The 15,803-nt window shown below is 44.2% G+C and overlaps 1 protein-coding gene across 3 annotated transcripts in view; it reads left to right on the top strand.

Moving 5' to 3' along the window:
• Nucleotides 1–15,803, top strand: part of LOC146859544 (CD5 antigen-like) — a 1,596,548-nt gene that overhangs the window by 1,088,648 nt on the left and 492,097 nt on the right. For 2 of the 3 annotated variants that reach the window (XM_085650244.1, XM_085650245.1), the window contains exon 3: nucleotides 607–924. The exons of the other annotated variant lie outside the window; for it this stretch is intronic. In XM_085650244.1, the coding sequence (XP_085506370.1) occupies nucleotides 607–924 (318 nt within the window). The remainder of the gene's footprint in view (nucleotides 1–606; nucleotides 925–15,803) is intronic. 3 annotated transcript variants of the gene reach the window in all.

Here is a 15,803-nt window from a genome sequence, read left to right as displayed (position 1 = left end):
ATTAAACTCTGCCAAGTGTGTGGAAATGTCTGCAATTGGTAGGTACCCTCAGTGTTGGCAGAGCCCGGAACCAAAATAGTGCAGGTTTCCCCCGTTGGTGTAACGTGAAGCCCCCCCCATGCTCTAGACCCGTCAGGTGCTCTCAGGCCAAGGGTCCGCTGACTGAACACAGTGCCAGAGGGGCCCCTGGAGCTCAGGTCCCCTGCATCGCAAGGGCTAATGTTACGCCACTGGTGTACCCCATGAACTAACCCCGTATTTAAAACATTCCCGGGTGTCTAGTGTGGCTTCCTGCTCAAACACATGGAAAACCACACTCTAAGGATCCAGGTAAATTCTGATTTGGGTCATGCCAGGGCAGAGATATGTTCCTGTGTGAGGAAAACTGAAGGGTGCAAAGACATATTATTGAGGGGTTTATACACCAACAGGCAGCCCTGAATGTAATGAAAAATATACTGTTTTATGAGTGTAATGTGTGCATCCATGCTTGGAGAATTCTAATGCTTATATTTTAGCAAACACTCTGGCACAGGGGTTTGCAAATATACAGGGGGTGAAAGGGTTTACAGAATGTAACAATGTGAATTTCTTCTGTTTCTGCAGTTCCCCCCATGGAGGTTGTACTGACGCATTCCAAGGAACCCTGTGTTGGATTTTTGCGGATTAAAACCTGGAGATGGGGAAGAGTGTGTAACCACCAGTGGGACATGAAGGATGCTGCAGTGGTCTGTAGAGAGCTGGGGTGTGGAGTTCCAATTTCAGCAACAACCGGATCTTCCTTTATTCGAAATATACATGAAGCAGTACTGATAACAGATGTACAGTGCAAGGGAAGTGAACGCTGGCTCTCACAGTGTCGCTACAGTGACAAGGTACCTCTGGACTGCGACACCACGAAGTCCGCAGGAGTGCGCTGCACAGGTAAGATACAATCAGGATTATGAGATCTCACTTCCTGGTACGAACTGTGACCAATGTATCTGCATCTTGTAAAGCAAACCTAACAACAAAGTAACAGAGTGCTGCACATTACACTGGAGAGCATTACAGTGTGGAGAGCAGGCTCGAGGAGGAAGGCTGGTCACAGAGAAGGTGGTGAAGAGGACGGATGTGTACCCAGAGGCTGGGAACCCAGGTTTAAATTGGGAGGAATGTAGACATTAGTACAGAATTTTCAGATCACACTGTTATAGTGAAATTACATTTTGATTATGTTTTTTCAAGACTAGAGGTCTTTTCGGAGAGATCATAGCAGAGAGGTTTGTTAACACTGGGATGCAGTCCTCATTCTTGAGGCATAGACTAAACATTTTGTGTGGTTAGAAAATGTATCACAGAATCCACACAACCACAGCATTTTCAACCCAAACCAGACACCTGCCAGTATCTCGCTTGGCTTCCTTGTGTTAGTTTTGTGTAGGTCCACCTTTAAATGTGGCCACATAGATCTTAACCCACACATCTCCACATTTTAGCAGAAGATTATGTGTATCAGGTAATCCATCATCATCGATAATCCTGACAGAGACACTCAACAATAAATTGTATTTGTTTTTGAATTATTGGAACACCTTTCCTCTCAAGGAAGCACACACAAGAACGCTGGGTTGGTGACTGCCCACCTCAAGGAAAAGTCTCAACCCTAATCAGGCTGAACTCCCAAAGTCACTAAATTAACTTTGAGCTCAGCCCCCTGGTTGCTATGGCACTGTGTAGGGAGGCTTAAGATAGTTCATGGAGCAAAGTATTTCTGCAGCACCAAAAGAGTCGTGAAGTCAAAACACCAAGCAATAAAAATGTAAAATTGGAATAGTAGGGTAACATGTAATAATTAGAACCACACCAAAACAACACAAATTCAAGAGACAATAGATTCAAAGGTGCAATCAGATCATATTTATTTTATGACAGAGCCCTTAAGTACTCAAACCACGCCTGTCAGTGAAGGGGTTCTCCAATCTTCATGAAATACATTGACTGTGTTATGAACAACTAAACAGGGATGAAAGAGAGCTTGTGCTAGCAGCTGGCAGCTCAGAGATGGTCTCTTCAGTAAATTCTGCAACTACTGACCCTATAGAGATGACCGATTCTGAAACAACAGCAATTAAACCTTGTGTATTCATCCATGGAGAACAAAGAATTGAATCTCCTGTTCAGCAGGCACCAGTGTTCAGAACTGACCTTTCCTTGATCTCGTGGAATGTAACTGGGGAAAAGCCAAATTGGATGACCAAGACTAGATAGATTTCGTGGGGACGTATGATGTATGGCTTTTTGAGGAAACCTGGTGGCTAACAAGAAGGTATTCCGGGATGCATTTACTGCCTGCATTGTGGAAGCAATCCCTCCAGCAAATTCAGGGCAGAGAATGGGTGGGCTGTTGATCCCAGTAAAAAATTATGTTGCTTGTATTCAAGAGCTCTTAAGTATAGATTCTCTAGATATAATGGGCATTAAACTTATTTTTTATGGGGCATGTATTTGATCTTGTTGAACATTTGATCACGTCAAATGCCCACCAACTGTGATTCACCAGTTTTGACCATGCTGGATGAGTTGATTGAATTATGTCAACAGGCAGCTAAAATATTTGTTGTAGATGACTTTAACACTTCTTTTGAGCCCTCATCAACAATTAGTTTGGTAACTGAAGAAGAGACCGAATACTGCCGGATCCCCAATCTGATAGGGAGCACACATCGTACTTTTATAATCACTGCCCTACAAGTGGCCTCAGTAGTTGTTGGCCTGAGTCTGAGGGCATGTAATGGGCAAACTCCTCTTGATATAAATAGGGCAGTTTCATTGAGGAGAGGTGGACAGAGCAGTACCATCGATTACGTCCTACTAGACGTAAAGTTATGGTCATCATTAAGGGACATGAAGGTTGGCAACGTGACAATAGTAATCACTATCCCCTCACTACTATTTCATCAGGGACATAGTTTAATAGACCACCTCCATTTAACCTTGCAATGGCTCCTGAACCCATTATAGATAATAATTCCTGAAGGATCTCCTGGCCTAGTGTAATGTCAGAAACACTAGCTGAAACGTATCATCTGTTTTTACATTTCATGTCTGGTGTTGACATTGAGAGTGTGGATCCTTCATTATCTTAAATATTCATAAATGTTTTTTCGATAAACTAAAATCCATCTTTTATAGGGAACATAAGAACAAGTTCAAGTGCCCTAAGAAAGATCCAAAGTGGTTCTCAGAGGAATGTGAGCAGGCCCAGAGGTTGCTGAACACAGCAGCGAGATAAATGCTAGGAAATTTTCCGGCACTTTTCTCAAAAGTAAGGCAAGAGGAACCTACTTTAACTTATAATGAGGAGGATCCCAGCTATGACCGGACTGAAATAGATTGCGGACTTGCGCTAAGATTCCTTTTAGTTTGGCGGAGACCCTTTTAGCTGTTAACAGCTTAAAATCCCAAAAGGTACATGGACCAGATTACACACCGGGAGACCTTTATAAAGCAGAACCCAAGCTTTCGGCTTGATATATTAATCTGTTGTCAAATGCAATCTCAGCTAGGGGTGGATTCCCGATTGTTGGAGAGGGACAGAAATAATTCCTGTGTTTGGAAAGGGAGTCACAGGCGGCCCAGTTAACTATAGGCCTATTAGCTTGATAAACAATTCACAAAAAGTCTTTGCTGGACAGGTTTTAATGAAGTTACAAAAATGGATTGAAGACGCGCAGATTCTGTCATCACAGCAGTCAGGATTCGTGTTAAAATAAGCATTTTAGATCAGGTGTTTAAGCTTACCCTCCTTTATTGGAAGTTTGCATTGCTGCGCCATCCATCATCCCCTTTGGTATCGCTTTGTTCACCCTAAATTGGCAGGGTATGCCCAGACGTGGGTCCCTTGCTCACTTTGCCACTAGATTCAAAATTGCCTGGCTGATGAGGGATATGAACCCGAAACCAGTTCCAGGATACTGGTTTCCGGTCTAGGGAAGACATGGCTTGGCAATTCGGCTGGACTGTTCCCATGAGGCACAGGGTCAGACTGATTTGCATATGGCCATGTGTGAACTGGGATGGTGGAGTGAGCTAAAGAAGGATCATGGATTAAACCCAGATCAGTTGACTGGGGGTGAGTGTTTGATTTGCTCAAACGCTCCGTCCATCATACCCTTTGGTATCGCTTAGGAAGATTCATAAGAAGCCAAGCAGCCGTATTCCATGTGGTCTGTAGCCTTATCGTCACAAATTGAGGTGACCCAAGGTAAAGAGCATTGCCATAATAGAGACGAGAGATGCTGAGGGCCTGGACAATTCGTTTTTTAGCTAAAAAAGGGAACAGGTTTGAAACCCTTCTTAAATGTCTAAGGATACCAAAGCAGCCTGCCACAAGTTTTTATACGATAGAAAGACTTTATAATATTATAAGTGTGCAGACCTTGTTTTGAAAGAATGCTTTTTTTTATTGTAACCTAACGGGATATAGTTCAGTTTGCAAAATGTTTCTAAAATATCTATGAGTATTAAACAGATACATTTTCTATATTTAAGTATAGATAGTATATTTGCTCAGTTCTTGTATCTCTCATATCGAAACATGTTACCAGCAATCTATTTTTAAGGTGTCATTACTCTTGTTAGATGCTTGCAGGACACTTGCGAGATTGTAAAGTTCTAAATTTCATTGTGATCTATTATATACAGTTATTTATCATGTTTTCATTTATTATTTAATGCCAGTCTATAATAGAATAGTGATTTAGTGATGGCTCTCGCGAGATGCTTGCTGGAGCTGGAGGCACAATCCCCTTTGTGGACTCCAAGGGAGCGGTACCTCCTGTTTGGCTTTCACAACATACTAGCAAGATTGTTTATTTAGAATTACGTTAATTACAGTGTTTTCCTGTAAATTTGAAGAAAGAAGAACATTAGACATGTTGACTAAGCTAGAAAAATGAATTATGTATAGTTCTATGGAACATATAAAGCAAGTACTTTTCTTTTTTTTACATTCTTGCAAGACATTTGCAAGACTCCAGTGAGAGGCTTGGAACAGGAAGCACACCATAGGGAAGGATTCTGATTGGTTCATTTTTTTGTGTGAGTCTGTTTATTGAGTATTTTCCAGGTTTCTCATATTATAAATCACTGAATCATATTTTCAACAGTACGGTTATATGGTCGTTATATGGTCACAGGGAGGTTAAACGTAGAAACTATAAAAATATGTAAAAACTACATGCATTAACCCATTAACCGTGGCGTAACATCCGCCGCAGTGCAGGCGTTTCCGTGTGCGGGTGGGCCCGCGTCGGCCAACGGACGTGCACAGCACTACGGAGGTAGTGCTCGCGTCGGCCGTTGGCCGACGCACGCAGCGAACGAGTTAAACAATGTAACAAGACCGCACCAGTCCATACTGTGAATTTGTGTACATCTACTGAGTAGGGACACCATGGATAACAGGTGCACTGAGGGAGAAGCAGTCAGAGTGGTGTAATGGAAAGGTGCATCTGGGGAGCCTCCAGTGTCTGCAGTGTTATATTTCATATAGATGCCCTAATATAGGCGTGATCTTGGATGCCCTTATATAAGCAGGTTCTTTCACCTACATTAGTTTAATATACTACACAATAACAAGTTCTAAGGGTTGAACCTTATCTAGTCTGTGGTCTGGGTACAGAAGGAGGGTTTTTCCCAAACAAAGGCCTCCTATAACATCTCCAATGTGCTCATACAGTATGAATGAACATTCATGAGGGTTCTTGGAAACCAGGCAGGGGCGTCAATCCACCTGCATAACATCTACATACACGGTTCATCCCATATGTCATCCTCATACCCAACAAGTGCTAACACAAGGGACAAGGGAAAAAGGAACTCTATATACTTTCTGTATAAATACAGCACCTTTTTCTAACATTAGGCAGAGGGAACCAAGACTTCCAGGCCGACACACTGAACAGAGACTCCTGCATTCAGTCACTCCAGCTGTCAGTGGTCTAAACAACCCTTGCGGGGTGTCCAACTTGAGACCAGGATGGGGTCCCACACTCTCTCTATTCAGGTAATGGGGTTAGGCTAATCCTAGAGGGATTCTTGGCTTTCACACCTACTCACATGCTAGGTACACTTAGGTACATCTAGATATGCATCGTAGGAGTACGCATACTTTTATAAATGCATTTTATATTCATGTATGTATTCATGATGCTTGAGCGGTCTTTGGAAAAGCTGAATCGATGGTCGGAGGACTGACGCCGCCACAGCGTACCACGGCACGGATGAGCTCCCTACACCTAATGATTTTTTTATGAATAAGACCTCTAACAGACCGCTAACAGTGCCCTAATTCTATATGGCATAATTACGGATCAGCAACTCACCGGTTGGCGTATATTGGAACTTCCTTGGCTTCCGGGCTGGGAGCGAGCCTCGAGAAAGTTGGAACGCATGTGGAAGATTGGCGAGTCGGGGGTTGGACGCTGGCTATCCACGCTTCAGACTGTTATTGAGCTGTGGAGTGTTGGGCGCAGACCGGTATGCGAATGGCTTAGGCTGCTCCTCCTAACAGCGCCAACGCCGACATCGGTGTTCGTTTCTGATCCTGATCGAGGAATGGCACCACCAAAAAACGCTCCAAGAGGAACACGGTGTAGGAAGGTGGAATCTGACTATATGGTTGCCCCCAACTTTTTGCCTGGTATTTGGATGGTTTTTGACTAGTCTGGCTGGGATCCTGCTATCCAGGACCCCAGCCTATCTGCTTTCTCCCTAAACCTCATGTGAGTACCCTAGGTACAAACCAATTGGATACTGAGGATACCCTGTCAGCCCCTTGTAGATGGTACCCTAGGTACCCAGGGCATGGGTCCCTCAGAGGCCTACCAGGGCTGCAGCACTTATTGTGCCACACTGGGACAGCCATACCAACTGACACCACCAGACCACTACCGTAGTCTGGGTAAGGTGGTGCTAGCACCCCTTACAGGGATACAGGTACCCTGTATCCCACCTATGTACAACACATGTACTCTCATAGGTCACCCCTATAGCAGGCCTTGGTAATCCTACAAAGCAGGGTGCTGAGGTATGTGTGAGGGGGGACCCCTACCTGAGTAGGGCCCCTCTGCAACCTTCGTAAAATCATTGCTGGGTTGTTAGTTGTGTAGCCATACCATATACTCTTAACCGCATTATAAGTCTATCGCGATAACGCGGTAACTTGAGAATGGCTACACAGAACCATATCGTGTTTGGTGTCAAACATGTAGGAATCATACCCCCAGTCCAGCCATGGGCATGAGGCCATGATTCCCCCCTGCTAGAGGGGCGATATGGGAAAAGCGGCAGAATTTAGACACCAATTTAAAAGTGCACACATAGTACAAAATAGATGCTACCAGCCACCCACACGACTCTAGCTGTCTGCTGCTGGGGAAAACCCCAGCCTCGACAGCTGGACAATAGGGCTCCTGTGGCAGGGAGGTGCCAGCACCTCCCCAGACAGGATATGTGGATTGGAACTGGGTGGGTGCACCATGGGATACCTTTCAGAGTTACACGTAGGCAGCTACAGCGCCTACATTCTGCATACACCGCCTGGAACCAGTTCAGGGGCATCCTGTCCCTCGCCCAGGTGGGAAACACACAAAGGGGAGAGGGTGTAGCCACCCTTTCCCGCCTCACCTCTCATTAGTGGACACTACTCTGGACACTCCCCTAATCTTGGGGATAAAGGTGAATAACATGGCCCCAGAGCCTCAGAATATTCTTGGACTTCACAGACTTGACCTTCGACGAGCTGCTGCCCAGCTGACTGAAGAAATCTCCCTTGGGGTAAAGGAGTTACCCCCCTGCTTGGCAGGCACCTGAAACACTGCAAATGACCCAGTTGGAACTTCTCTGCTCTCACGGACTTCGTCGACTCCCAGCAACCTTGAGGTGGGTTTCCTGAGCATAAACACATGCCACTTGGCGATCCGTATAATTGCGGGTCAATGCGGGTACACCTACTTAACCTTCAATGAAGGAGAAACAGTATCAATCGCATATGAATCACACCTGTACGCAAATGAAGAAATGCGTTTCACTTCAACAGAGAAAATACTGACAGCAGTTCAGACTGCTGTAGCAAGAGAAAGAGCACTGACTCAGGGGAAACGCATAATTGTCGTAACCCTAGTACCGGCTTTAGAAGCTGTTACAAAAGATAGCATTCCAAATGCAAAAGCCTTACATCAAAGATGGATACAATGGGCTAATTCTCTTACTGCAATGGATGTTGAATACAGATTTGATCCAAGTTTAAAAACACAAGCATTTCTGCAATATGAACAAGAATATCCTCTACCAACTGAAATTTTGCCTCTCGATCAGTATGAATACATTATTTACGCTGACGGATCTGCTCAACCGGCCATAGGGAGTAAGCAACAATACAGCGCAGCATGTGCTTTTGTTAAAGGTCACATGCCGGATGGAAAATTCCATCCGAGTTGCGCTAAAACGCAATCTCTAGGAGACTGAATGGCACAGTTGGCTGAGTTAAAAATTAATACTGGCACTCGTAAATACAGATCATGAATTTCCCACACTAATCGTGTGTGATTCCTTTTACTGTGTGCAGTCGTATAATGAATATCTATACCACTGGGAACAAAACGGGTTCAAGGATGCAAAAGGTGGCACAATTAAGCACAAAATGCTATGGGAACAGGAAGTAGAGTTGAAAAACAAACTACCACGGGCTCATGTGATCCATACACTGAGTCCTCAACGTAATGGCATTCACGTTGAAGGGAATTAATTGGCTGATGAAGCCGCAAAGGGGGCTGTTCGCACGGCTTCCAAAGCTGCAATCACTCGTACAAAGACGAGAATAGACGGCAAGATTAGGGTAGCTGTCATAGCTTCACGCAAAGGCAGCACAGCAGTACCAAAGAAATTTCCACTCAAGTACTCCTACAAGTTAGATGCAAGCAACATTCCACACAGTCAGATTCCTGGAGTGGGGGATAGAGTAATACCAAATATGGATCGCAGACAAGGTTTGATTGTGGCAGCACACAAGGGTTTGGGTTCTGCGCATACAGGGGTTACAGCGACTATTTCATTATTGAAACAGCGCTATTGGTGGCCAGGTCTAACAAAACAAACTAAGGACTACGTCTTGAAATGTGACATCTGCCAGCAGGTGAAAGGATCCACCATAACACGCCCAGCCCAGACACCATTATTAAAATCAGACAAACCTCTCGCAAGTGTGCATTTGGACCACCGCGGCCCCTTACAATCTGATGGGGCTTACAAGTATACCATGGTTGCAGTGGATTCCTGCTCTAGATTCCTATGGGTATGGCCTCAGAGCTCGGCTGACCCTCAAACTGTTATAAAAGATTTGCAAGTCTTTATCGGCACATACGCACATAGCACATTTCATTCTGACTGTGACCCGACGTTTAGCTCTCTGGCTTACCAAGAGGCCATGGAAAGTATTTGCGTAGCATTGCGGTTCTCCTCTCCGTACCATACTGAGGGAAATTCAGTCGTGGAGAGGAAAAACCGGGACTTAAAGCAATCTTTAACTGCTAGTGTATTAGGCAAGGGCGGTAGTTGGGTCACACACCTGTATGAGCCAATATTCAGCCAAGAAGTTCTCTAGGGGGTGTCACTTCATATGAGGTCCTATTTAGGACGAGAATGTGGGTACCTGATCTAGATTGTGAAGGTGCAGTGGCAGATAAGAAACCATTTCATATCCATGATCGTTTGCCTGTTTTACAGGATCTAAATGAATCCAGGACACAACAAAGTAACATCCACCTAAAGCAGACCACCATTGTGGAATTCAAGGCTGTAACAGCAAGAACTGTCTGGATCCCAAAAGTCAGAGAGAAAATAGCGAACAAAAAAGAATTTGGACCTTCCTACAGAACAGCTGTACTTGTCCGAGTAGTACACGGAACAAGAACTGTTCTATTGCCGCCTCTTGACGGGAAAAAGGAGAAAAGATTTGTCTCAATTGACTTAATCAAACCACACTATGTGGCCAATACTAAGGAGTAGGCCTCGTGGACTCCAGCGTAGCAGATGCCTTCCTCTCGCTACAATCCAAGAAGTTCAAACAGAAAGACTCGTCACGTTTGAAGGGCCTCCTGTACGGAGAGAAGGACTATGCAACAATGCTATGGAATTCGCTCCTCTTGAAGTTTGACTTTAAAATCAAACTCAACTTAACACCCAAGTTGCAATTCAACCTACAACAGATGTTTACATCAATATGCCTCGTCAAGAGCAAAGTGCGATTTCAACAAATCCCGATAAAATTCCAACAATTTAATAAACTGCTTGTGGCTATTTCATGACCTTTAATATGTTTTCCTTGGATCCAAGTGAACCAGAAATGACGCCAGCGCAAATAACTCACAAGCAACAAGGCATAAACTTTATGCACTTTCTAAAAGAGACATTCCTGATATCGCCTTGGGTAGAACTCTGGGTTATTACTGGGATACTGTTTTTTCTTTTCTGGCTTGGCTTAGTAATAGCTTTTAGCATGCTTATTAATGGACAATATCTTCGACAAAGCTCCACAGCCCAAAAGGTGTACATCCTCCTGAAGCCTCAGCAATCATCACATCGTGAACAATGAGACTTGTCATCAGTGAATATCACAGAGGTTCCTATACCGAATGGTATAGTATGGGACAAGGTTTGGGAGAACGCAAAATTGCCCAAAATTCTGCTTTCCGCTACTTCGCGAAATTTTTTGCTTGTTCGCGTTCTCAGAATGCATGTTCGCGAGATATTTCTCCCCGAGCACGCAAACAGCAATTGTGAACAGGAAAAAAGCATTGCGAACAAGCAATTCCGCGTGTTCACGGAATTTCTGCGTGTTCGTGGAGATTTTTTACCGTTTCGCGGAGATTTGCGTAACGCAATTACGCACATTCCGCCCACCCCTAATCATTACCTCCAGTACATTTTCTGATGATTGGGACACTGAAACTGTTCATAAGATGTTGTCTGATTTATAGAAAACTGCTGCATTTACTAATACTGAAATGTTCCTGCACAAATCTATTTCACCTAGAAATGTTTGAGTACCACCAGTGGGAACATTGCCCTACACCACCAAAAGGTAGTTCACAGGCGTTTGCACAGAAATGTGCATACTTTTCAAGGTATAACACCACTTACCCAGCCTCATATTATTATAGGGTTACACCAACACCAGCACTGAAAATTATGTTGACGAATACCAAACAGATTTACTCTGCTTCCTTTATCACCCGATTGTCTGAACAATGTTTTGACCTATGGAAAGACGAGATAGACTTAAAATCAGTCTGGGGTTCTAGGGACTGGCAAGTACAGGGAACAGAAGCGCTATTTAGAGCTTGCCTCATTCCACAGCAGATTATATTTCTTAATAACACTGTGCAACAGACATCCTGTCTTGGACTAGCCAAGCACAAGGACCTGAACACACCTCGGTTTCCAACACCATTACAGGGGTGGCAAAATTCAACTACTAAACATGAAGGGGGAACAGTAGATGACATCCTACAATGCAATAGAACAGAACCAAGCTGGAAAGAATGGTTGGTTTGGCCCTTAGACACGAACAGATGTCAAAAGCGATTCCTGAATATCACCGAAGGATTCGGTATCCATAGGCCAGATTCACGCTATGTACAAAGAGAACACCCAGGGGTAGTGACATCCTTTAGTGTTGGGAATTTGTGCCTTGATTGGCTAGAAACCTCAACACTCACAGAAGTGAAACACAACTTATCTTTACTCTCACAAGACATGGATCTTAGGGATTTTTTACAGGGACCTAGCAAACAACGTCAGAAACATTTCATATATGCTGGCATTTATGCTGCCTATAATAAAAACTGGAAAATATTACAGCAAGAGGCCGTTGAGAGAATACGGGAACTAGACCGGAATAATCTAGAAAAAGCATTAGCTGTAGTGAACAATGGGTTAACAACTTTGAACTCCAGGATATATTCCTTAGGCGACATTGTATCTTCAGCGATAGACATACTGGAACACGATTTGGCCATATTACAACACGGGCAATCTCAGTTACGTTCTATTATGGTATTGAGCTGGACGGTGCAATCTTTGCATGCAGGCTATGTGCCCTGGCGTTTTATAAACAGCACATCACTGTTTTCTGAATATAATCTGACAGATAAACAGGTTGAAATTGCACAAAGGAGAACAAAATATACAATGCTGCGTATTGAAAAACTGGATAGATTACCATTCACAATAGCAGAATCACCATCAACAGAATGGCTAATCCATGGCCACATAACTATACCGGTCACGACCTTTCAGTTTCAATATTGCCTTGAGCAAAGGAAGGTAGAAAAATATGAAACATTGGGAAAAGAATGCATTAAGGAATCCTGAGAATAACCATATAGATTCCGTTGCCGGAGTGGGGATTGGGAAGATTTTCTTAGTGGCAGGGCCGGACTGGGAACCAAAACCGGCCCTGGCAAAGTGCTCGGCCGGCCCCCGGGGGCTTGGGGGCGCTGCCGAGCTCTTTGCGAGGGCCGGTTTTCGGCCGATTTTGTTACAGGGCCGATTTTGCAGCTATGCTGCAAAAACGGCCTGTAACAAAAACGGCCCACAGGGGCCCAAAACCGGCCCCCACCTGTGCAGCGCACCGGGGGATTGCCCGGTGCCCGCTACGGCCAGTCCGGCCCTGCTTAGTGGTATAAACTTCAAGAATGCCTTAAGCGGTTCTCTCATGTGCCAGGACATGTTGTTACACGAAGCATGCAATGGTTCAGTAGCAAACTTGTTCTGCCACATGAAAGGGACTCCAGCTGCTCTGATTACACCGGTATTCGAGCTACTCTCGAATGGGAGTTACTTGATGATGGACGATCAAGGTTGCTGTGGCATGCTTCCGGGCATTGCCTATCTGGTTACTGTGAACTCCAGGGTTACTTGCTGTATGCAAGTATTGTTTCCACCAACAAGTACAGTCAGGAAAGCGCTGTTATTGCCTTTGTTGAATGTTCCTTTTATACAACTTGATACTTTGAGCAGACTGAAAGCCATGCCTTTACAGCAAACTGTACCCTTAACCTCCACTCGAGAGACCTTTGATCTTCAAATCACAAGGACCTAAACTGAGATACAAGCACTTATACGTACAAACTGCTCCTTTCATTTCATAGAAATGGTAGGTCATATCTTTAACATGTCTGATATGAGTGGTATTGTACACCTATTTAAGACCATAGGGTCAGGATTTCTAAACACCTTTCAGACGACCCTCGGAGTTATTCTAAATTTTATACACTCCGTATTCGGATGCATTTTTGGAGATTTACCTCTAACACTGCTCCTGGTAGCGGGAATCCTGATTCTATTTACCTGATACGCTATGGATGGCCCAATCACCAACGAGACGGCGAAAGCTCTTCTGGAGCATAATACAGTGAGCGCATGGTGCAACATCTGGGCACACCTCACCTACGGGAACTGAGTGCTTCTTGGTTCCTATCATTTAGACCAGTCTGGATGGACTGCACCTTACCTGTTCTTCGATGCCTGTTTTGCAGTGAAGAATGCTTGTTGGACATCTGTTTGACACTTGAGACGCCTACGGATTTAAACACCAAGCTGGAACCACTGCGGTCCCACGCTCGGGAATGTCCCCAGCATATTCCTATCCTGATGGCTGCATTCCTAGAAATCCCGCAGGTGCCTTTTGCTACAAACGAGTTGAGCATCAGCTCATCCTTTGCACAGAGGTATCAATTACAACACCGGCTGCCTCTACACCAGCTATTGGCAGTACTGAATTTAATCTGTGCTCTGTTGACGTACTATGCGAGGTGTCACATGGTCCGTTCCCTGCGGCAGCAAGCAACGACAATGTTGCGTATCCCAGTCAGGACACTTAATCTATAATTGGCTCATCGTGTACTGGGAAAGAATTTGGATTTTTGTTTGTGTCTCTTCAAACTTGACTAAATTTGGAACACTTCCTAAAAATGTACCCTTTCACTACAAAAGCATGGCATTGTAAACACTTACAGAAATTTGAATTGTATAAACAAACTCAACTAGAGCTTGTGCTTAAGTGACAATTCCAATACTGACTTTCAGAATCTTTTCCCCATCTAAAAAATGTTTTTAAAATGCTTTTAAATATTTTAGAAATAATTTAACGTAGTCCAATTGTAGTTTTCTATGCGCTACTACCTAGTAAAATTAGTAGTTGCTAGCATTTTTATTTGTGTTGACTGTTCGGAAGAGGAGTGGGTGTTATATATCATATAGATGCCCTAATATAGACATGATTCTATATGCCCTAATATAGGCATGATCTTAGACGCCCTTATATAGGCATGCTCTTTCACCTACATTAGTTTCCTATACTACACAATAACGAGCCCAGAGTGTTGAACCTTATCTAGTCTGTGGTCTGGGTACAGAAGGAGGGTTTTTCCCGAACAAAGGCCTCCTATAACATCTCCAATGTGCTCATACAGTATGAATGAATATTCATGGGGGTTCTTGGAAACCAGGCAGGGGCGACAATTCACCTGCATAACATCTACATACACAGTTCATCCCATATGCCATCCTCATACCCAACAAGGGCTAACACAAGACACAAAGGACAAAGGGACTCTATATACTTTCTGTATAAATACAGAACCTCTTGCTAACATTAGGCAGAGGGAACCGAGACTTCCAGGCCGACACACTGACCAAAGACGCTGAGGCTCCTGCATGCAGTAGCTCCAGCTGACAGTGGTCTAAACATCCCTTGAGGGGTGTCCAACTCGAGACTAGGACGGGGTCCCACACTCTCTCTATTCAGGTAATGGGGTTAGACTAATCTTAGAGGGATTCTTGGCTTTCACACCTACTCATATGCTCGGTACACTTAGGTACATCTAGATAGGTATCATAGGTTCCCTCACTTACCCGCCCTAGTGATCATATTGTCCCAGCTGCTCCATCTTTTCCAGATATTTGTGAGAGCATGGCAATCCATAGAAACTTGACACCTTATGACATTCTAGGAGATGTAGGGCTAACAGATACATCTCACAAGATCAAACTCAACATTCTCTCCTGGAATATTGCGGGACTAGAGAAGAAGTTACTACTCCCAGAATGGAATGCCCTAGTGGGAAAATATGAGATCTGCCTTTTCCAGGAAACCTGGAGTTTAAATCCTCTATACAAGTCCGGATACTCTACTTATTTTTGTCCAGCCATTAGGTCAAGCAGGGGACGCCCATCCGGGGGTCTCCTTATATGGGTTAGTACTTCCCTGAACTGGTCAATTATTTCCCACAATTGTCTCACATGATATTTTACATTTAACAGTTTGTGGAGCTCCTAACAGACCCTCACTGGATCTTTTTAATATCTATGTTAGGGGCTCAAAGGGTGCCCGGGGTTCCGCAACTATTTCATCTCTGGAGAGCATGCTATCGGGCATTCCCCCTACTTGTTACATCATTGTAGGGGGCGATTTAAATTGCACGTTTGAACCGCTTGGCAAGGAGGACTTTCTTGGCACCGACGAAGTAGACGCAAATTGGGATATTCCTGCCCTTGAGTTACCCCCTATTAGGAAGTGGTCCCAGAGGGTTATCCAAATCAATGCACTCACGCAGGAATTTAATCTCAGAGCGGCAAATGGGAGATCAACCTCCGACCCACATGGAGCTTACACTTTCAACAGGATCAGCTCCCCGTCTAGGATTGATTACATCCTTTTGGATGTTAAGTTATGGCGAGATCTGAAAGACATGGTA

This window comes from Triturus cristatus, chromosome 3_2 (genome assembly GCF_964204655.1).
Source record: "Triturus cristatus chromosome 3_2, aTriCri1.1, whole genome shotgun sequence".
NCBI classification, from domain to species: Eukaryota; Metazoa; Chordata; class Amphibia; order Caudata; family Salamandridae; genus Triturus; species Triturus cristatus.
Note: the sequence above shows the minus strand (reverse complement) of the source record. Positions and strands in the feature narration are given on the sequence as shown.